This window comes from Candida margitis (assembly GCF_024628925.1).
Source record: "Candida margitis strain CBS 14175 chromosome Unknown scaffold1, whole genome shotgun sequence".
Lineage (NCBI taxonomy): Eukaryota > Fungi > Ascomycota > Pichiomycetes > Serinales > Debaryomycetaceae > Lodderomyces > Lodderomyces margitis.
In genome coordinates this window covers 310,141-330,468 of record NW_026261901.1, presented here as the reverse complement: position 1 = coordinate 330,468, position 20,328 = coordinate 310,141, and the positions used below count along the sequence as shown (strand labels likewise).

The 20,328-nt window shown below is 38.4% G+C and overlaps 10 protein-coding genes across 10 annotated transcripts; 5 read left to right on the top strand and 5 right to left on the bottom strand. All coding sequences in view use genetic code 12, as the record gives it.

The window, feature by feature from the left end:
- Positions 1-131: 131 nt before the first annotated feature.
- CANMA_004780 (uncharacterized protein) lies at positions 132-1,193 on the bottom strand (the record flags this gene model as incomplete). The annotated part of the gene is made up of 1 exon (XM_051817090.1): positions 132-1,193. One exon carries the CDS (start codon positions 1,191-1,193, stop codon positions 132-134), a length of 1,062 nt encoding a protein of 353 aa, XP_051669546.1.
- A 427-nt stretch (positions 1,194-1,620) lies between these two features.
- Positions 1,621-2,964, bottom strand: CANMA_004779 (uncharacterized protein; the record flags this gene model as incomplete). Its single annotated transcript, XM_051817089.1, has 1 exon — positions 1,621-2,964. One exon carries the CDS (start codon positions 2,962-2,964, stop codon positions 1,621-1,623), a length of 1,344 nt encoding a protein of 447 aa, XP_051669545.1.
- Positions 2,965-3,136: 172 nt separating this feature from the next.
- CANMA_004778 (uncharacterized protein) lies at positions 3,137-5,065 on the bottom strand (the record flags this gene model as incomplete). Its single annotated transcript, XM_051817088.1, has 1 exon — positions 3,137-5,065. The coding sequence occupies one exon, from the start codon at positions 5,063-5,065 to the stop codon at positions 3,137-3,139; it is 1,929 nt and encodes a 642-aa protein (XP_051669544.1).
- A 1,785-nt stretch (positions 5,066-6,850) lies between these two features.
- CANMA_004777 (uncharacterized protein) lies at positions 6,851-8,044 on the top strand (the record flags this gene model as incomplete). The annotated part of the gene is made up of 1 exon (XM_051817087.1): positions 6,851-8,044. One exon carries the CDS (start codon positions 6,851-6,853, stop codon positions 8,042-8,044), a length of 1,194 nt encoding a protein of 397 aa, XP_051669543.1.
- A 172-nt stretch (positions 8,045-8,216) lies between these two features.
- Positions 8,217-8,615, top strand: CANMA_004776 (uncharacterized protein; the record flags this gene model as incomplete). Its single annotated transcript, XM_051817086.1, has 1 exon — positions 8,217-8,615. One exon carries the CDS (start codon positions 8,217-8,219, stop codon positions 8,613-8,615), a length of 399 nt encoding a protein of 132 aa, XP_051669542.1.
- A 918-nt stretch (positions 8,616-9,533) lies between these two features.
- On the top strand, positions 9,534-10,289 carry TBP1 (TATA-binding protein; the record flags this gene model as incomplete). Its single annotated transcript, XM_051817085.1, has 1 exon — positions 9,534-10,289. The coding sequence occupies one exon, from the start codon at positions 9,534-9,536 to the stop codon at positions 10,287-10,289; it is 756 nt and encodes a 251-aa protein (XP_051669541.1).
- An 88-nt stretch (positions 10,290-10,377) lies between these two features.
- On the bottom strand, positions 10,378-11,796 carry APN2 (DNA-(apurinic or apyrimidinic site) lyase; the record flags this gene model as incomplete). Its single annotated transcript, XM_051817084.1, has 1 exon — positions 10,378-11,796. The coding sequence occupies one exon, from the start codon at positions 11,794-11,796 to the stop codon at positions 10,378-10,380; it is 1,419 nt and encodes a 472-aa protein (XP_051669540.1).
- A 1,101-nt stretch (positions 11,797-12,897) lies between these two features.
- On the top strand, positions 12,898-14,553 carry PEA2 (Pea2p; the record flags this gene model as incomplete). Its single annotated transcript, XM_051817083.1, has 1 exon — positions 12,898-14,553. One exon carries the CDS (start codon positions 12,898-12,900, stop codon positions 14,551-14,553), a length of 1,656 nt encoding a protein of 551 aa, XP_051669539.1.
- Positions 14,554-14,802: 249 nt separating this feature from the next.
- On the top strand, positions 14,803-18,672 carry CANMA_004772 (uncharacterized protein; the record flags this gene model as incomplete). Its single annotated transcript, XM_051817082.1, has 1 exon — positions 14,803-18,672. One exon carries the CDS (start codon positions 14,803-14,805, stop codon positions 18,670-18,672), a length of 3,870 nt encoding a protein of 1,289 aa, XP_051669538.1.
- Positions 18,673-18,767: 95 nt separating this feature from the next.
- On the bottom strand, positions 18,768-20,192 carry CANMA_004771 (pseudouridine synthase; the record flags this gene model as incomplete). Its single annotated transcript, XM_051817081.1, has 1 exon — positions 18,768-20,192. The coding sequence occupies one exon, from the start codon at positions 20,190-20,192 to the stop codon at positions 18,768-18,770; it is 1,425 nt and encodes a 474-aa protein (XP_051669537.1).
- Between the last annotated feature and the right edge of the window lie 136 nt (positions 20,193-20,328).

The window sequence follows — 20,328 nt, the reverse complement described above, 5'->3', positions numbered from 1 at the left end:
CGATATAGATGTACTTTCAAGAAGAAAAGAAGGCAATTGCTAGAAAAGAAGGCATTTTTTGTTTGAAGCAATCGTTTTAAAATCGGTTCTAATTTTTCTTCTACTCATTTATATTCCTACATTAAATAAAATTACTCTACACTCGATCTATCCAAGTCCGTATGATAATCATCCTCGTCATACTCACTAGGTTCGCGAATAACCAAGGGGACAAACTCCTTCTTGGCCTCATTCTTTTCATTCTTGGATTTGTTACTGAAAAAGATCAAACTGGCAAGAAATAGCGATACCAACAATGTAATCAACCCCCAACGCGACAAATACCATCGCAAACTTTCGATTTCCGATCTAATTGCCGAATCCAATTCAGTTGTAATCTTATGGTTCGTCTCCTGGATTCGTAAAAATAATTTCTTGACATTCAATGTATTTTCTGATTTTTGCTCATGAATAGCCACTTGCGAATCATTGCGGAGTTTTAAATTGTCATTATTTAATTCGTCGGAGATGATGTTGAAATCACGTTCCAAGATGTTAACCAATGTGATTAGCTCATTGATATGCTGTTCTCTGCTGCGAGTTATATCAACCAAGATTTCCTGTTGAGCACTTTCAAATAAATATTGTTCACTCTCCATCTCATACTTTTGGGCATATATCGTAGACAACTTTGATAGTTTCGAGTTTAATTGATATATAAGTAATTTAATAATCAGGTCAGCTTGGGCTTCTGTGAAACCTGCCTCGGTAAGTCGTGTGAACACCTCATATGTGTCAATGTATGGTTCTAAATTGTCAAATATCTCAGTTAAGAAATCTTCTTTGCATGAACCTTCGGGTATCACCTTGGCCTCGCCTGGTACTATAGAGTTGCTCAACTCATTGTGCAATAGGTTGAGACTTGGCCTGGTATTGGAGGCAGCGTCAGTGCTGCTGCCACTTGCTGGTTTTGATTGCTCGGTTTGCTTCGTGCCTTTAACATCAGTATTGCTGTTGATATTCTTTGGATTTGACGTGGGTTTACCCTTTATTTCTTGATTTAGTCGTTGAAAGGTAGTGAAACGTCGTATATAAGTGTAGTTGCTGCCGTGTGTCTGGATGTACTTGTTGATTAGTTGTTTATTGTTGGAACATTGGTACAACTTGGGCGTGGCTAGGTAGATACTATATAATCTTCCGAGACATTGTTTCATATTTAACACGTAGTGCCAAGAGGGCTGTAATATCTTCAGAAATATAGTCACGTAGTAGGTTGGTGATACTAGTTATCGATAGCTCTTGTTGGTAGTTTCCAATAGATGTAAGTGTGTCAGAAACATATAAAGCTTTGCTCGAATTTATGGCGCGCACTAAATAACACTTTTTTTTCTTTTATCTTCTCAGCCAGAAAAAAAAAGGAACAAGACAACACAGCACAGCGCAATACAATATATAGACTATACATGACGAAAACGGTAAAACATAGCGAGAACATGTCATGCAAAACACAAACTTTTCTTTTTCTTCTTTTTGCAACATGTTTAATTGTAGCTACAGCTCGCAGGNTCTTTTTCTTCTTTTTGCAACATGTTTAATTGTAGCTACAGCTCGAAAGACCCCCCCCCCCCCCCCCACAACGGCCTAATTCATAAAAGTGCTATTAGCTAGGGGCTCTTCCTTGGTTGGTGGTGCATAATGTTTCTCCAAAGCATAGTGATAAAGCGCTCTTGAAAAGAATGCAAAGCCGAATTTGAGGTGTAAAAAGTGCACAACGGCCATATTCAGCATATTTGGATCTTCATCGATACAGGCATATCCTTCAAGCAGGTGATTCATCCCGCGGGTGTTTCTAGGTGCAATGATGTACTCGGGCGTAGGTGGAAATTGATTGTTAAACTCGGGATCATCAGCCTTTAAATCATCAGGTTTTGATGTCACAAGTTTGTAATTTGTGGTTCTCACACGAGAATCGCATAAGACGACAGTGAGCTTTCGTTGATCTTGATATGAAGTGATTATTTCATCCAAAGTGACTTCTTGATGTGTGGCTTCTCGCGACTGAATTTCATTCTCATTTATGGTATACATTGCTTTGGAGAATTTGTTTACAAGAACGATTTGTGGTAAAAGCAGTTTAAGTTTAGCCAACTCCTCTGGCTCACAAGTGTTGCTCAAGGCAACCAACTCTACCAAAATCGCATTTTTCACGGAATCAATATAATCGGCTTCCTCTTCCCAGCAGATTGCCTTTTTTTCAACAATGGTTAAACTCTCAATAGACGGAACCAAGCAACACCAAGTGATGAACCGACCCATCTCTCGTAACAATCTTACCCTCTCAGAAGCAACATGAGCTTGGTACTGAGCAAAGTACTCACTTCTGATTGCAATGGCATATTGCACATCCTTTTTCTGTGGCACTTGAATCTTCCTATCAGAGTCCAAATACGGTTGAGGGATATCTGGTGGGAGTTTCAATAATGGTGGGTGGTAGTGCAAAATTAAACAAAGTGAGGACGGTGTGTTGGTTTTGGGTATATGTTGCAAAAATTTGTCTAATCCAATGGGAGTGCCTGACCATGGGTTGAATACTTTCCAGAAAAGACCCGGTATTGAAGTGACAACGTACCAGTAGAACAGTACTTCGGTTAACAAGTTTTGAAAGTACAGCAGTGAAAGAATCTTGACGTAATCGTGAATTAAATACCTAATATCCAAACGCAAAATACGGAGCAATTCAACTGAGTGCAAGATTAGCTCATGTATGTCAAACAACCTCATGTAAACAAAGATAATATAAGTAAGCAAAATCTTGAAAACATGGGCAATGAAAATATCGAAAGTGGTGTAGTTCTCTTTTCCCGAATCTAAACCATGATTATAACTGGAATATAAGTTCAAACTTGTTGCAGGTAACGTGCTGATGTCTTGAACTCCCGCCAAGGTTTCATATAGTACCTGCTTCTCTTTTCTATTCTTGAACATAGCTGATGGAAGAGCCCAAAGGGTTGGTTGATGAAAACTGTTGCAAAAAAAGAGAAGAAAAGCAAATTTACGTGGACTTTATAAACAAAACAATGAAACTTAATATTACATCTAAATGTGTATATAAATTGAAATCAACACCGAAATAAAAGTTAGATCTTCTGAATGTCCACTAAGCTGCTTCAACAGCTTCCAAAAGCTCATCCAAATCACGCAATACTGGAACATTTCCATCTATTTCCTCAGTAGTGCTGCTTTCTTCATCGTCATCGGATGGATCAACAGTAATGGCAAAAGAATTGTCAGCCTCAACGGTAACATCCTTGCTTGGTATTATCAATTCCAATTCATCATCACCAACAAACTTGGCCTTGATTTTGTTGAATTTGATTACTTTGTCAAACTGAAAATGTTTTTCGAAGAATACTTCTTGATTCTTAAACTCGTTAATGAGATCTTCTGCATCTTCTTGTAGCTCTTCGTCTTCGACATCGTCATTTTCATCTTCGGAAGATTCCGATTCCTCTGAATCATCTTCTGAGTCTTCTTCTGAGTCTTCTTCTGAGTCCTCCTCTGAGTCCTCCTCTTCGTCTTCATACAAACCTTCAAAGTCACCAGTGTCTTCAGCATCATTGCCAAATTCGTAATCGTCGTCAGATTCTTCATTGTAGTCATTTTGCTTCTCTAATTCTTCAATCTGTGCCAATATAAAATCTCTCTTGGCCTTCTCAGCTCTGGCTTTTTCCTTGCCACTAGCTACTAAAGAATCTTCATCCCCCGAGTACTCCTCTTCAGAAACATCCTCTGGATCAGCATAGTCATATTCATCATCTTCTTCGTCGTCATCTTCATCCAAGGCATAACTGATAAACTCTGCTGGAGTTAATTCAGTTACATCAGCAACTTCATCCTCATCTTCAGTTTCGGCACCATTGAAATTCAACTTTCCTTTAATGACCAACTCGTTTTCATTCTTGAGAAATTCAATTTTTAATTCATCTCTAACCAATGATGGGAATCTGACATTCAATTTGTATGAACCGTCATCTAACTCCTCCAATTGGTAGTCTTGACTGTTGGCCAAATCTTCAGACAAATCCACAACTTCAAACTTGTTATCATCGTCTCTAATTACTTGCAAGTCATCATCATCGTCATCCTCCTCTTCATCTTCATCTTCTTCACAGTCGCATTCAGTGCATGGTAAACTCTTGTAAACAGTTGCTCCCTCTTCGTCTGAGGAATCGTCACTGTCAACCTCGATGTATTCGGGCTCAGAACCCAATTCTGAATCTTCGTCATTTGACTCGTATTCATCAGGACTGACCAAGTTTTCCTCAAATTCCTGTCTAATACCTTCAAGGAGCAATTTTTCATTCAACTTATTGGTATCGACCAAGTATCCGATGACTTCATCGTCACTTTCTGAGTCTTCACTTTCAGAACTCTCGTCTTGCTCAACAAGGTGTACAATTGCTTCAACATCGTCCTCGGAATCACTGGCTTCTTCAGAGTCCGAGTCTGAGTCTGAGTCTGAGTCTGAGTCTGAGCTGCTTGTGCTTACTTCCTCATCATCGTAGTAAGCAACAATCTCATCATTCAAGTCGTGAACTTCAGGTACTCCAACATCGTCTGCACTCACCAATTTGTCATCCAAACCAACATAATACTCATTACCATCTGACTCCAACTCAACATCGCTAGCATCAATAAAGTCGATATCATTTTCGGAATTACCTCCCTCATCATAGTATTGGGGTCTAAGTTCGAAGTCGTATACTTCTTCCTCTTCTTCTGAGGAGGAGTCGGAGTCGGAGTCGCCTTCGGAATCTTCTTCACTTGAAGAAGACTCTTCACTTACGTCATCTTCGTCATCATAACCGTACACTGGAACATCTTCTTCTTCTACTTCAACGTCTTCACTTTCATCTCCCTCACTGTCCGGCTCTTCGACGTATACAAATCTTTTTGATGGTTGTTGATGATAATACTTTCTGTATTGCTGTTTTTGAGGTTTTGCAACTTTAGCGCCTCTCTTGGGTGTAGCTGAGTGACCCCTTTTCTTGTTGTATTTGCTCTTATTGGATCTATTGTACGCCATTCTATCTCTATAGTTATAAACTGAATTAGTTGTATTCTAACTGCAAAATTAAATGGAAGTTCTTTCTCCTTAAATATTGAAAAATTTAAAACTTCGTTTGTAATGAGATGCTGCGGCGCAATTTCCTTTTTGGTAAATTGCCACCAGTATAGAACCTTAAAGAAAATGACACAAACATGGTGAAGAAAAAATTGCAGCAAATTTTAATTCTCATGGTGGCAAACAGAGGAATGCCAAACACAGTGGACTTTCTACATGGTGTTGTCAATATCCCTTGAAAGTGCAATTTGTAAACAAACTAGCTTGGGCCACTTGGCCGTATGGCACGATATTTTTATTTGTATTTAGTCCTGAAAGGGCAGGTATACGCTCATTGACGAATGACATTGTTGAGATACTATGTTCAGCTTGAGTTTTACTATGGGCAGGTTTGAATCGGCAAAATCAGACAGTCTTTTATTCAATACATCAGACAGTCTTTTGATGTGAAAAATCAGACAGACATTCCCAAATGTAAAATTGTTTAGGAAATATGTCGATATGAAGGTTTGTATCACCTTCAAGGGAAAGCACTATCTTAAGTAGAGTTAGACGAACATGAATTTACAGCACGCACAGAGTGAGTAGTGAGTGATATGTAGTATCTTTGCTTTGCAAAATCATTGAAGTGGGCTGGTCATAGCAACGCGAGTCGAGCGTATTCAAAGGTCAGGATAAGCTTCATGAATGCAGATTCACTTTCTTCGACACTGCCTCCATATTTTCCAGTCCAAAGCAACATCTATACGAATTACTTCAATTGGTTAAATTCAAAATAGAGCTCAGAGCATGGGAGTCTTCGACAACGTGAATTGAGTGACCATTTTGCTGTCGGGGAATGTGTCTGAAGAAATGTCCGCAAAAATGTCGGGGAATGTGTCTGATGCGCAATTCATGTAAAATTTGAAGAGATTGATCTAAACCCGCACAATCAAGAGGTATCAACTTGCTTAATCCTTATCTCATATCGATTGTTTCCATTAAGGAACTCACTGTTTTGTTTGTTTTGGTTTCGCCAACTTTCGCGAATAATAGACTAAAACCAGACAGACAAAAACCTTATATCCCGACAGACAGACATTTTTATATTTTCATGATCCTTCAATAATGACAACTTATTCCTCTCGTTTTGAGACATAGAACATATCTCACACATCGAGAGGAAATAACTTTGAGCTCAGCAGAACAAAGTGGATGTGGTTTTCCCACATTTTCAAAGGCATTTTTCACAAATTACTTCTATCTTTGAGGGCGGGTCGTAATCTAAGTCCTTCAGCAGATGGATTGCAGCTTTCTATCACTTAAACCAATCTATGTTTTACAAAATTACCTAAAAGATACCAAGTAGATTTGTCTTCATTTTGTAAAACAAGATTATTTCCTAATAAATTGCTGCAAAAAATTAAAAAATTTGTATGCTCGGTTTGATAGAGAGTTGAATTCATTTATACCCTTTACACATACCTTTCTAACCCACATATAGCCTATAGTTGCTCAGCATATCTATGTTAAGTGAACCAGTCTCACACCAACCCAGTAAAGTATCCTATTCCGTTCAAAATAATTTATATAGTTTTCTATTTTTTTTCTTTTTCACATGTTAATTAAGGTATTGTACCTCGCAATTATATTTTATTTTATTTTTTTCCTTCAACATTACCCCAAGCTTGAAAATCATTTGAACACACAACTTTCTCTTTCAAAATCAACTCCATTACATGTGTAATCACAGAAACAGTAACAACAATGCCAGAATTTTCACACCACCTAAGAGCCACATTTGAACCTAGTGAGACTAAATTGTTGACATCAACACCCACCAGCAAATTATTGACCGACTCGCCGGTTTTAGCAACTGCACTATCACAGATCTTTCCTTACATTCTATTAATAGATGGTGTGCTAGAGACAATAACATGGACCAATGAGGATCACTACCGCAACTTTTTGATATTGGCTGTCTATTCGTGTGTTGTGATGTATTGGAATATGGTTAGCCACGTTGTGCTTCCCATTATTTTGGCATTGACGTTTGCCAGTATAGTGTGGCTGATCAGCTCAATTGTCTATGATTCAAAGTATGATGAAAAGCCTACAATCGAAGAGGTATTGTATACGTTGCATAATATCACAATACGATTTGAAATGGTTTTTAGGCCAATCAAAAAATTTCCCTTCACGGTTACAAATTATACGAGGTTATTCGTCGTCACACTCTTGTTGTCACCAGTATATTGGTTTTTGGTAAAGACAATAATACCTCCTCAAAAATTCTTGTGGTATTCGGGCTTATTTGCCTTAACATTCCATAGCCCTCATGCGTATGCCATCAGACAGTTGCTTTGGAGATCAATATACCTTAGACTTGTCGTTGTATACATCACTGGCTTGGATGTAAAAGTGACCAAAAAATACGATCCAAGCGATTACCAAGAAGTTTCAAGGGTTCAAACACCTGCAACGAGTGACATCGAAGACAAGAGTGTTGCAGCACCTACATTGTCTAATTTCAAAATCTTGAAAAAAAAGATGGTTTCCCCAACTCAATTGAAACAGACTGTTGTGTTTGAGATTTTGGAAAATGAAAGACGATGGCTCGGTTTGGGGTGGTCATCGTTGCTTTACCCCAGTGAGAGGTCTAATTTCTGCTACGAAAAAACACTGCAACCGGCACCTCCAATCACCGTTCACAAGGAAAACTTTCCTTTTCCTATTTTTGAAAATGACATATATTCATACCAATGGGAATGGATAGAAGACGACTGGAAGTTGGACAATGAGTTTAACAAATCTAAATCAAAAGATGGTTGGGTGTATTACGACTCAAAGTGGGAACATCCTCGATACAGAGATGGATTCAGTAAGTTCACGAGGTCGAGAAAATGGACCAGGACTGCAACCTTGATGATTGATAAGCAAAGCACTGTTTATGATGAGTGATTTATGAGCTTACATTTGTTGACATTACATAGTTTATCAATTACTGTCGTGGAAGAATAAAAAGTGACACACAAGTGTCACACTTTTTTTTTTATCTCGAAACGAAAAAGAAAAAAACAGAAAGGTAAAATATCTCATCTCTTTTCCTCTCAGTTTATCCCTGCCAAATAGTATGAGTTCAACTTCAAACTTAGAGTACAAAGATATACCGAAGAGGTATATTGATCCTCTTGCTCCAAAGGACAAGGGTGAGGGGTCAAGAGTTAATGGAAAGGATTGGAAGATAAAAAAGGATGCATTTAGGGTGAAAACATTGGGAGTGTCTAAAAAGAGTTCATTCAAGGAACGAGAGATGAAGAAGTTGCAGGAGCAACAGTACAAAGAGAGATTGAAGGAGTTGAAGGAAGAGAAGGAGTCACTTAAAAAACAAAAGATCGATGATTTAAAGAGAAGACGTGAAATAAAGGCTGAGAAAGAGAGACATGAAAAGTTGGCAGCAAAGATGCACCTAAAGAAGGTGGAGAGGTTGAAGAAACGGGAAAAGAGAAATAAGCTCCTTAAAGAGCGTTAATGAATCCGGTAACGAGATATATACTTTGAGTCATGCAGGCCCAGCAACAAAAAGGTGCAAGAGCGCACCGAGAAAAGTCCAGTATATGTCAACCAAAAGAAACACTCAATTTTGGATGAACACACTAAAGTCCAAGTCAGTGGCTATGAACATCACCAACACCTTCTACATAACGTTAAAAAGTCATATCGCAACTTTCATTTCATTTCTTTTTATTTTTTTTTTATTTTTATTTTATGACAATTGTATTCCTTTTTATCTTTTTTTCTTTCTTTTTTATTTTTTTGCCACTAATGATAAAGTCTGCATCAATGCATTATATGTTTGCTCATCAGTTACCCGGCTAATATGTAGAAGTATAAATAGGAGCGGATTTTTCCCACTTTTTTTTTTGCTTTCTTTTTCGTTCGAAAAAATATTTTAGTCTCATTTCGCGATCCTGCGTATAATAAACCCCCATTACTCAAAATCAAATCTCCAGTATTAACTTATTTGGGGTGTGTTTTTATAGGAGTTCATATTATTATTAAATCATCCTTAATTTCCACCAACACTATTGTCTTGCATTTTGATTTAGGTTTCACTCACTAAAAGAATCAATAGGGGGCACCGAACAAATCATTGTCAGGGGTAGTTTTCACGGAAAAAAAAAGGGAAGAGGGTATTTTACTAAATTAGTTTCACACCCTTTTGTATTATATTAAAATTCATTTTACATTTCTACTATCATTATTATTTTTTATCTTTTCATTAAGCATTTGGGATACATTCACTTGTTCATCTCAAATATCAGATATTAGGCTTTTTCTTTTTTAACTTTGCACCATTTCACGCAAGCGTTAACGCACAACATATATACACACAAGCACACACAGATTTTTATACTTTTTGCATTTACACAAATAACAAGCTACAATCATGGATTCATTAAAGTTGCCACAAACAGCTGCTCAAGCTAAAGTATTTACCGCTCCAAATTCCATTTTATTTCCTAAAGGTATAGATGGCGAAGAAGGTCTTGACGAGAATGACAACAAGGACTTTAATGCTAATGGAACCAACACTACAGTCAAGAAGGAAAAGAGTGCTGATATAATCGAGTCAAAGCAACAGGAGGATGATGGTGCCACGTCAGGAATTGTTCCTACTTTACAAAATATAGTTGCCACTGTCAATCTAGATTGCCGGTTGGACTTGAAAACAATTGCGTTGCACGCTCGTAATGCCGAGTACAATCCGAAGCGTTTTGCTGCTGTTATTATGAGGATAAGAGATCCCAAAACAACAGCTTTGATTTTTGCTAGTGGTAAAATGGTTGTTACTGGTGCCAAGTCGGAAGACGATTCTAAATTGGCCTCGAGAAAATATGCTCGTATTATTCAAAAATTGGGATTCAATGCAAAGTTTACCGACTTTAAGATTCAAAACATTGTTGGTTCATGTGATGTCAAGTTTCCCATCAGGTTGGAAGGGTTGGCATTCTCGCATGGTACTTTCTCTTCATATGAGCCTGAGTTGTTTCCTGGTTTGATTTATAGAATGGTGAAGCCTAAAATTGTGCTTTTGATTTTCGTTTCTGGGAAAATTGTGTTGACGGGTGCGAAACAGAGAGAGGAAATCTATGCTGCTTTTGAGGCTATATATCCGGTGTTGAGTGAATTCCGAAAGTCTTAGTTGTAAGGTTATTTTATAGAAATTTTAATAACAAAATGCCAATGAATGTTTTCGAAAGAAAAAAGAAGAGGAGGAGGGATATTTTTGTCTAGCTAAAGTAGTCGTTTATTGCTCTAGGCTTACTGTCTTTTGCGGCTATTTTTCTACTCGTATAGACTAACTTGGGTCTCTTTGTAGCAGCAATACCAGCACCTGCCTTTGATTGTGATTCGGGAGTTGCCAGTTTTTCCAGAGACGTGATATCTACACCAGAGGAGGTTTCGGTATCTGACTGCACTGATCTCTTTTTACCAGCACCAAATAACGTTGAAATATCTCTCATTTTGTTTAATTTAAAGTGGTATTTGGCCTCAAAAAGAAGCTTGTTATTCTCATTCAAGTTCATTTCCTCTGTTGCTGAACCTTCATTCCATGGATCAAAATCAGTGAAAACGGGACAATGATCACTGCCTAGTATGAATGGCCAGATATCTGCATTTGAGACACAATTGACCATATTCTGTGAGCTGCATAAAATCAAATCTATTCTTGAACCGTAATTGATTTGTCTTGAACTGGTCAAGGTGTTCCACACCGTATACATTTTTCTTCTTCTTCCTTGGATGTACCTCGTGGTGTCATATAGGAAATTATCTCCCATAGATGCATCTGTTCTCTCTTGAACCATTGATCGTATAACGTAATCATTCATTAATTCGCGAGCACGTCTCGATTTTTTAAACTTGCAGCATTCATCGTAGTTGGCAATTTCAAACGAGCATCCATCAGATATATCGGTGATTTGATTTGTTGCTAATCTATCATTGATGCCCTCAGCACTGTCAATCAAATCAAGACACACATTGATATCACCCATAATAATGACATCTTTACCATGGTTGAATTTCAAATTGTGACACCGTTTCAACAAGTGCAGTAGAAATCGTAGCCTGAAAATTTCACCGTCTTCTGTTCCCAGTGAGTTTGCGGGGCAGTATAACGCGAAAACCACACAGTTATTTATCAATTCAATAACAACGCATCGTCCTTCGCTGTCTAGATCTAAACCCAGTTTTTCATCAATATCTGTATACCCCCCAATATTACTATCTTGCAACCGATATGATTTCCCACTTTTATCCGATAACCAACCCGTAAGTCCTTCTTCAGCCTTGACAACAGTTAGATACTTTCTTTGTATTGGCGTTTGGGGGATACGCACAAAAAGTCCAACGCCACTATATCCCTTTTTTTTTGTCGGTAGACTTATGAAGGACCGATAATCTTTTAAATGGCCAATATTTTTCAAGGTGCTCAAAGATTGTTCCGTTAGTTTTAATTCCTGGAGTGTAATTACGTCTGCTTGTAGCAAATCAAACATTGTATTGAAATCATTGTTGATTTTGTTCCACGGATGGTAATTAAAAATTGTCTTGACACCGTTTACATTAAACGTAACAAATCTAAAGGAATTTTCATTTTTCTGTAAAATTTTAGTGAATGGTTGTTGAGATAGTAGGTCTGGCATCTGAAAGCTTGCGTGGCGCTGTGCTCTCTATATAGTTTTATCTGTAGTTGTTTTATTTTCTTTTATTTTTTTTTATCTGGTTCTGGCAATGGTAGCTCATGGCATTGTACTTGAACTTTATTGTAACTCCACAACAATCTGGGATTTACGATGGTTAGGAACTACTCTTGCTGGAACTGTGGCAAGTTGAGGCGCAGCTCCTTTAGCTGATTACTGTTTAAACGTGTTACTCGCCCACCTTATTCCTGTATCACAGACGTACCTGCAGTGTGAGATACACTCAAGGTTTTAGATAACGCACCTTCATTACCTCCTGACATTTGCCTTCTCGTATGGGAAAAATTAATAAAAAAGAAAAAGAAAAGAAAAGAAAAGAAAAAGGGGAACTCGGCTCAGTTATGTTTGGGTTCTAGACTTGCTATGAACAATTGTTCTTTCCATTGTGAAAAAAATATAAAAACCAAGAGGGACTTACGCGTGAACCAAAGAAGAATTCTTTTATATCTTGTTTTATTGTCATCAGAGTATTATAAGACAATAGGAAGAACTGGAGAGATGTTAGGTTCAGTCTTATTAAACAATACTTTTGAAAACACAAACACGTCTTGAAAATTGTGCAAGACAATTCTTTACTTTCTTTTTCTTCTGTTTTGACCTCATGGACACGACTGTCACAAAAGATATTTGAAGATATTTTTGAAATTTTTTCCTTCTTCTTTTCTCGTTCTTTGTTGTCAGTTGTAAGTCTTAGTCTTTAATCTTTTATTTATTTATATTTACTTATATTTACTTACCTAACTCTACATAATCAATTTAGTTTTTTTATTTTATTTTATTCTTAATTTCACGTAACTTCTTCACCTTTAGAGATTTAAACTTCAAATTCTTCTAAATCTGAAGTCAATAAGTCAATAAGTCGACAAGTCACTGGTTTCTGAAACTACTCCCCCACTTAATTGCTATAGATACAAACACGAAAGTCAAAAACAAAGAATAGCAAATATTTTGTCTCAACACACTGCGTTACAATTTTCAGTTCAATTGAACCATTTCATGCATCAGTAAGCTCTCACGATCAACGTCCTTATAAATACAACGAAAATGATAGACACCCAAGCATTCAACCAGGAGTCCCCGTTCAAGCAAACACATAACGATTCAGCAAGTCATTATAACCTTACAAATACGACTCAGGATCTTGTAAAGTTTCAGTTACAAGAGCAGTACAGGTCTTCGTTGAACGTGGCAGCTGATGCCAACCCTAATGGGCCATCACCATCTTTGTTTCACGACTCGTTTCGGTCTCAAGACTCATTCAATAATCATTTACAGGCGAGTGCTGCGTTATACCCTTCGTTGATCAACATCCCTAGCTTATCGTCCACACCAACATCCACCGATGACGATGAGGCTGAAAATTATAGCCTTGACATGTTTTTACAATCAAACAAGCCCAATTACATGAATTTGAAGATCTTGATTGAGAATGCAGCCTTTGATTCAGACCAGCTCGGCAACGAATCTGTTCTACCTTTACATGAAATAGAGAAACTAAAACAGAAAGTTGAGGAAAAGCAAGAACTACAACAATACTTGCTTTCAAAGATAGCTGTGTCTCAGCAATTTATCAATGAAGTGGTGTACAAGGACAATGTGGATTCGGAAACTTTAATAAGGGTAATTAAAACGGTTTCATCTTTGCAAAGCCAACTAATTTCCAACAACAAAGAATTGGATGACGCAAGACAAAAAGTCAACAACCACAACTTGTCGTGTATGCTTCTAGGATATATTGAAGATGTGAAACGTAGCCGTCTTGATGAAGAAGACCAGAGCACCGAAACCTTGTCAGAAGATCAAGTGGGCAAATTACCATCTTCAACGACTTCGTCGCCCACCAAACAAAGCCACTCATCCCCCAAACTTTTTGAGTCACTCTGTGCACACATTGCTAGTATCGCTGCTCAAAGAAATGTTACACTTGCTCCACCTCCCACAGATGACGATGATGTCGCAGTCAAGCTCAGTTGGATGCAGCATAGCATTGATGCTGTACTTTTGAAACCGGCGACTTCACAGTTAACAGAAGATACTACTGTGATTGCTAACAATTCTATGACTGAAAAGCTGTTTACTTCATCACCTTCCACAGACTCAAGCAAAACTCTTGCCGAGTATAGAACCGCCTTGACCGATTTGAAGTTCTCTTATCAATACTTGGCCAAAGAATACGAGCTTTCAAGAATCAGCTCATCAAAACTTATTCAAGATTATAGGAAAAGAATTGAAAAGTTGGAAAAGAACAAGGGAATCTTTGACTCAGATTCTTGTCGAAGCTCTGTGTCCGGTTCAATTTCACCCATTCACGCAACTTCCCTTGAGAGCAAAAATAAAGAAATAACTAAACTACGTAAAGAGCTCAATTTGCTAAAGGTTGACAACATTGGCGTGTCTAAACGTTCTTCAGCTGCAACCTCGTTGAAACACAGTAGTGCAGATTTTTCATCTCCACAGGTGGGTAAAAACTCAGGAACCAGCGATGAAGATGATACAACAAGTCAAATCCTGTCCGTAGCGTCGCGAGGTGGAGCAACATCTGCAAGTGGCGTAAGTAATGGCATATTAAGGAGTGAGTTCAAGAAGATTGTGAGTGAAATGCAAGATTTCTACGAACAGGAATTGGCTGAAGAGAGGATGGTTCGAAAGAGGCTAGAAGAGGACTTTGATCGGTTAAGTAGCCAGCATGCTAAAAAATAGCGTGTCATGTTTCTGGACCTCTTTAGCAACGTACATGTATATGTATATAACTTCAACTTTGTAATATATTCAATAGACTGATACAGTTATTCCTTCTCTAGCTTTTGCCGCATGAGGTAAAAATGTGGTTGTAAAAAAAAAACATAAGAAAACGAGACGTGATATGTGAAAGACGAGTACACATCACCATCGTATATAGTACAGGTAATACCAAAGACACAGTCATCCTTGACGAAAGCGTAAGCTGAGATGGCACGCAAGAAGATAGCCTCGATATTCAAGCCCTATATACCAAATAATAGCGCACTTACAAACGACATTAATGATATGTACTCGCTTGTACTGCGTGGACTTAATGGGTTGGAACAACAATCTGAAAGCAATTCAACTTTAAAGCTCTTGAACCAATTGCAAGAAGAGCCAAAGCTGAAAGAGAATGGCAGCTATTACAGGGAATATAATGGGACTGAATCAAACACACAGCATTTTAACGAGGGAAACTCTTTAGGCTATCCCAAGTTTGATCAGTACCTGGAGGAAGCGTCAGCACCATACGAAGGGCCTGATACAGATGCAGGTAAAGGTAGAGGAGAGGATTTAATACAACCCTTGAAAGAACTAGCGGAGTCTAGACATGTGCTGACACTGCAATATAAAGAGAACACTGCATCAAATGATCACGCGATCGAGGGTTCTCGTAAACTACCGTTGTCACCTCCAAAACCACAAATGCTGCAAAAAGAACTACCCAATGTAAGAAGTGAAGATGACGACGGCACACCACCAAGCAACCATGTTGAGACTCAAACGAAAGGGGGAGAAACAAAGAATGAAATACGAAGAAAGCTTTCAAAGTACGGTGCTCTTCCCAAAGCTGGAACTCAAGCAACTTTAACAGAGAAAGAAGCCGCTGCCGAGATTCTAAAGAATGGCCATTCCGCAAGAACTGAAGATATTGCGATGTGCAGTTCAATGAGTGGCCAGTTGGAACGTTTTAAGATTAAGCCAGTGGAAACGACAAATAATAAACCGACAGGAGCCACTTCCACTTCGTCCGTCCAAGCATCAGCCAATATGCGAGGAAAAATCCCTTGGAATAACCTTGCAAGTATCTCACTGGGTACACGAACTGAAACTTTAGAAAACAAAAAGAAAGAAGATACATCATTCCGTTCACCACCTAACAACTTTCTACATGCATCAGGGCATGACCTACATTCCAAACTAGTCGACAGCTCTTCATTTACTAGGTCAACAGAGAGCAAACACTTTAAGCAATATGAAAAAGCGCTAGATAAAACAAAAGAAAGCTTCACGAATACACCATTTCAAAAAAATCGGAGCAAACCGACTGAAGGCGGTTTTGAGCACGCAACTTTGAAGAAGAAAGCACAGGCCACCGGTCCTTCTTCAACTGGACCAAGAAAGCAAACTTTTGTTACCTCAACAGAGAGTTTTATTAAGAAAGCTAATTTAAACAAACTGGCGAAGCCGGGCTCATTAGACTATAGCAGTAACAGTCCAGCTGAAAAGCCACCATATAAAGCTAAAGAACCAAGTATGAATACGGTTCACGAATATCAGAGATTTGGTCGCCAAGACCTTCTGAAGGGTGAACGATGGGTTCCTATTAATGATGCTTATGCGTCCGGAAAGAGCCAAAGCTATTCAGGAAATAATTTACATACCAAACCTCGTCTGTCACGCGAGGAAGAAAATAAAGGATATAAAACACACAAGCCTCGAACTTGGGCCCATGAAGGATCGGAACCGCCTAATAAAAAATTCAAGCCCGAACCTGTTCATTCGAGGGCTGATTCCTATAGACCCACGTATTCTACTGAGAGAAAACGCCTTGGAAGCTTTGATGCTGGCTTTATGAAGCCACAAATTAATGTAAAGAGCTTCAATAATCAACCACAAACGGATACCCATGCTGACTTGAAACTACCGGGAAAGCTTCGGTTTGAGATGGTGCCATACTCAAAGCAGCAAGTGGAGCACTTTCTATCTGAAAGCTTGACACACCCCAATTTGAAAATTGCATACTTCGTACAGACATCTCAAGAATTAGTCAGCAAAGCCCATGGATCTTTGGTTTCCGGAAAGTCTTCACAAAGTGTGCTAGACTACCACAAGTTTATAAAAGCAGCTATCAAGTGCTTGTTAATACTTACTAAAACGTACAAAAAAGAGTTGACTCCGCACCAACTAGTTTCAATATACTACAAGCTAGCAGTATTGTACTTACATGAAACAGAGAGCATTGATTTGGCAGAAGCTTACGCGACTACAGCGCTGAGTGTTTGCAGAGACCATTCATTAATTGAGCTTGGGTTTTTCTGCGATTTGTTAAAGATTGAAATCTATGAAAATTATAATGTTACAATGGTAGATGGGTTTGTTTTGGGAAGAGTAGCACATTATGAAGACGCTGGATATCATTTACTTGCGAGTTGCTTGCAGCTAGCAAGGATAAAGTACCTATTAGCATCGGATGTCACGTTGGCTTTGGTTAATCTACAGCGGTTAATCAAAGCGCCCAAATTACATCCAACTATCAAGAAAATAGCGTTAGTTTATGTTGCAGGATTGCAAAATTACCGTGGTGATCCCGACATAGCTGTGGAATTTCTAAAAGGGGTAGACACCACAAAGGATTCGCAACCCTTTGTGGCGTATGTCTTGATGACGAAATTGCTTGCAAATATGAACTTGAACAGCACTTCCGAGGTCAAGCATCTTCTTAGAATGCTTATGGAACTCTTTAATGATGGTACTAAATCGAACTGGAACCAATGGCTGGTTCATGGCGATATCAAATTTCATGTTAAAGGCGAATCAGATATAGAATTTGATTTCGTGGTTCCATGGTTGCCTGTGCTGGACTTTAATATCATGTTGTATTTCTTGAGTGGTGTTGCTTATTTGCACTCAATGGGAGATCAATCCAAGGTTTGTTTTACCAAGGCACTTAAACTCATTGGTGATGCTCAAGAGAATCTTAAATTGAACAAGAGCTTAGCCAAGTACCTCACTGCATATGAGGCGAGGAAGCGTAATTTGAAGTTGCGGTACTACAAGTATTTAATACAGTATTACCAGCAATGGCAATCATTCATTGACGATAATTCAAAAATCGCTTCCTTGAATGAGTTTATGAATGCCAACAATAAAGGCTTTAATCGAGAAGAAATTACCATGTTTACGCCCCTTTTCCCCTACATTAATTACATGGTTGCCATGTATTATCACAGCCGAGGTGATATTCAGGCCGCCAAGTTCTATTACTTGAAAGTGAGAAACTGGACAAGTATAGTTGCCGATGAACCAACCATCTCATTGCAGCAAATGTCTAACGGACTTGGTGGAAATGCAGTTTCTCCCCTGGGAAAGTTTAGTGAATTGTATATTTATTCGACATTCCATTTAATCATCCTTTTGGATTATGAAATTACTGAAATTATACTGAAAGAAGAAACGGAAGAATCAAAACAAGCAGTTGAAAAATTTAGTGGTATTAGAAATACCCTTTCTGATGAGTTTGCATTGGCTAGCAAAGTACCTGTTAAAGCTGATCAATTTCAATCTAGTTTTGTTAATACCAATAAGCTTTTAAAAATAACGGTGGAGATCATCATGAGGGTGCTTAAAGATTTACCACCGGATTTTGCTGCAAATGAGTTGAAACTGATGTTGGTGAAGATTGGCGATAAAACAACTTTTTATTTCATTTACTTTTTAATTTCATATGCTTTGGTATTTAAAATTTCAGGCACAACTGAAACAAACAAGGTGATTAAACGATGTTTGGACTTGCTTCCCAAATCGAAATCAGATGTGGTTGAAATGCCACTGGGTAAAAAGGTGCAAGTGTCTATATCTGAATCAGTCGATTCTTGTCGAGTGTTTTTATTACGCAGTTTGATGCAAGTACACGAGAGTAATGGTTTGCATAGTCAAGTGGATATGGAAAAAGTTCAATTGGAGAGATTTTATAAATTATTGGCTCCAAGGTATGCGATGTTGGCGGAGAATGTGATTTACGATCCAACTTTTCAAAGTTTGGCGCAACTGCAAGCAGAAGAAAAGCAGGATGTAGAGATGAATAATGCATGAGACAGCTATCGCTTCTCAAATGATGTTACTTTTTTTTTTTTTAATATTTAATCAGTAATATACAAAGTGGGGAGGAGGGGGGGCCTTAAAAGCTTTTATTCCTTTTTAGATTTTTTCTTCTTTTCGCTTTTTTCTTCAGCACCATCCTCAGCTTTCCTCTTTTTCTCCTTCTTTTCCTTCTTGTCTTTCTTTTCCTTCTTTTCCTTCTTTTCCTTCTTTTCTTTCTTTTCCTTCTTATCAGAGTCTTCAACTTCAGTCTTGACTTCGACTTCTTCAATCAAGGTCTTTTTAGGTAATTGAGGTTCAGGAGCAACCAATTTGGATTCAGGAATGGCTGGTGCTGGCTGTTCATCCAAATCATTATATTCTTTCTTCCAAGTTTCAGGTGTATTTTCATTGACTCTACCATATTTATCCAATTTACCATCGGCCTTCAATTGTTTCTTCTTTTGGGCAACTGGTCCCAAACCCCATCTTCTTGGATAGGTGTCTCTTTCCATAATACATCTCTTGACTTTAGCAACAACACCGTGGTCACAACCTTGTAAATCGACAGTGGTCATTTGGGCAATACCAATGGCAATGGCCTCTCCTTTGGTGGTGATTAAAACAACTTCATCGTACAATTCAATACCTTCTTCGTATCTCAATAAACCGGGTATCATCAACTTGGCACCATAACATACTGAATTGACAGCTGAGTCCTTAACTACTATTCTCTTGTAACCAACTAATAAAGTTTCCAATGGTTGAATGATTTTCCTCAAGTACGATTCATCTCTAGTGTTGTCATAAACGTATTGAGCATCCAAAACATCATGCAAGGTGACCAAATTGTCCTGTTCGCTCATGGCACCTGAACGTACACGACGCAATTCTTGCATATGACCACCAACACCCAACAACATACCCAAATGAACACACAAAGTTCTCATATAAGTACCAGCTTCACAAGAGGCCCAAAACACACCCAATCCTCTCTTGTTGTCAAACTCAACCAACTTGGAATCGTAAACAGTTCTAACTCTCAATTGTCTCTTGACAGCAGAGATCAAAGGTGGTCTTTGAAACAAAGCACCAGTCAAATTTTCCAACGCTCTATTCAACTCCTTTGGGTCTTTCAACTGTTCGTGCAATCTAACAATACAGACATACTCTTTACCTGCACCTTGTTGCGATTTGACCAATCTAGTAGCACGGTCAATACAAACAATCAAACATCCGGTAACTTTAGGATCAAGAGTACCGGAATGACCAGTCTTCTCAACTCTCAATATCCTTTTAATCCAAGCGACAACTTCGTGTGACGAAGGGTTGGATGGTTTGTCCAAGTTGATAACACCTGATGAAACATAAGATCTGAGGTCTCTGCTGTTTGGTGAAGAACCAGCTGGGATGGGGGTGTAGTGACCGGATCTAACAAGTAACTTGTCGTAGTTCTTCAACAAAAGGGGCCATTCTGAGGTGTTGTTGGAGGGAGTCACACTCTCTGGCTTGATTTGGAAATCTTCTTTCGACATGGCTTGTTGTGGAGGAGAGAAGGGTGTAAAAGCTGTTTGGTCTTATGATGGACTAAAAATTTGTAGATGAGCTCGCACGAAAAGAATTTTCTCTGTTTGGTACTATATGCAGGAATAAAAACTACTACATACAAAT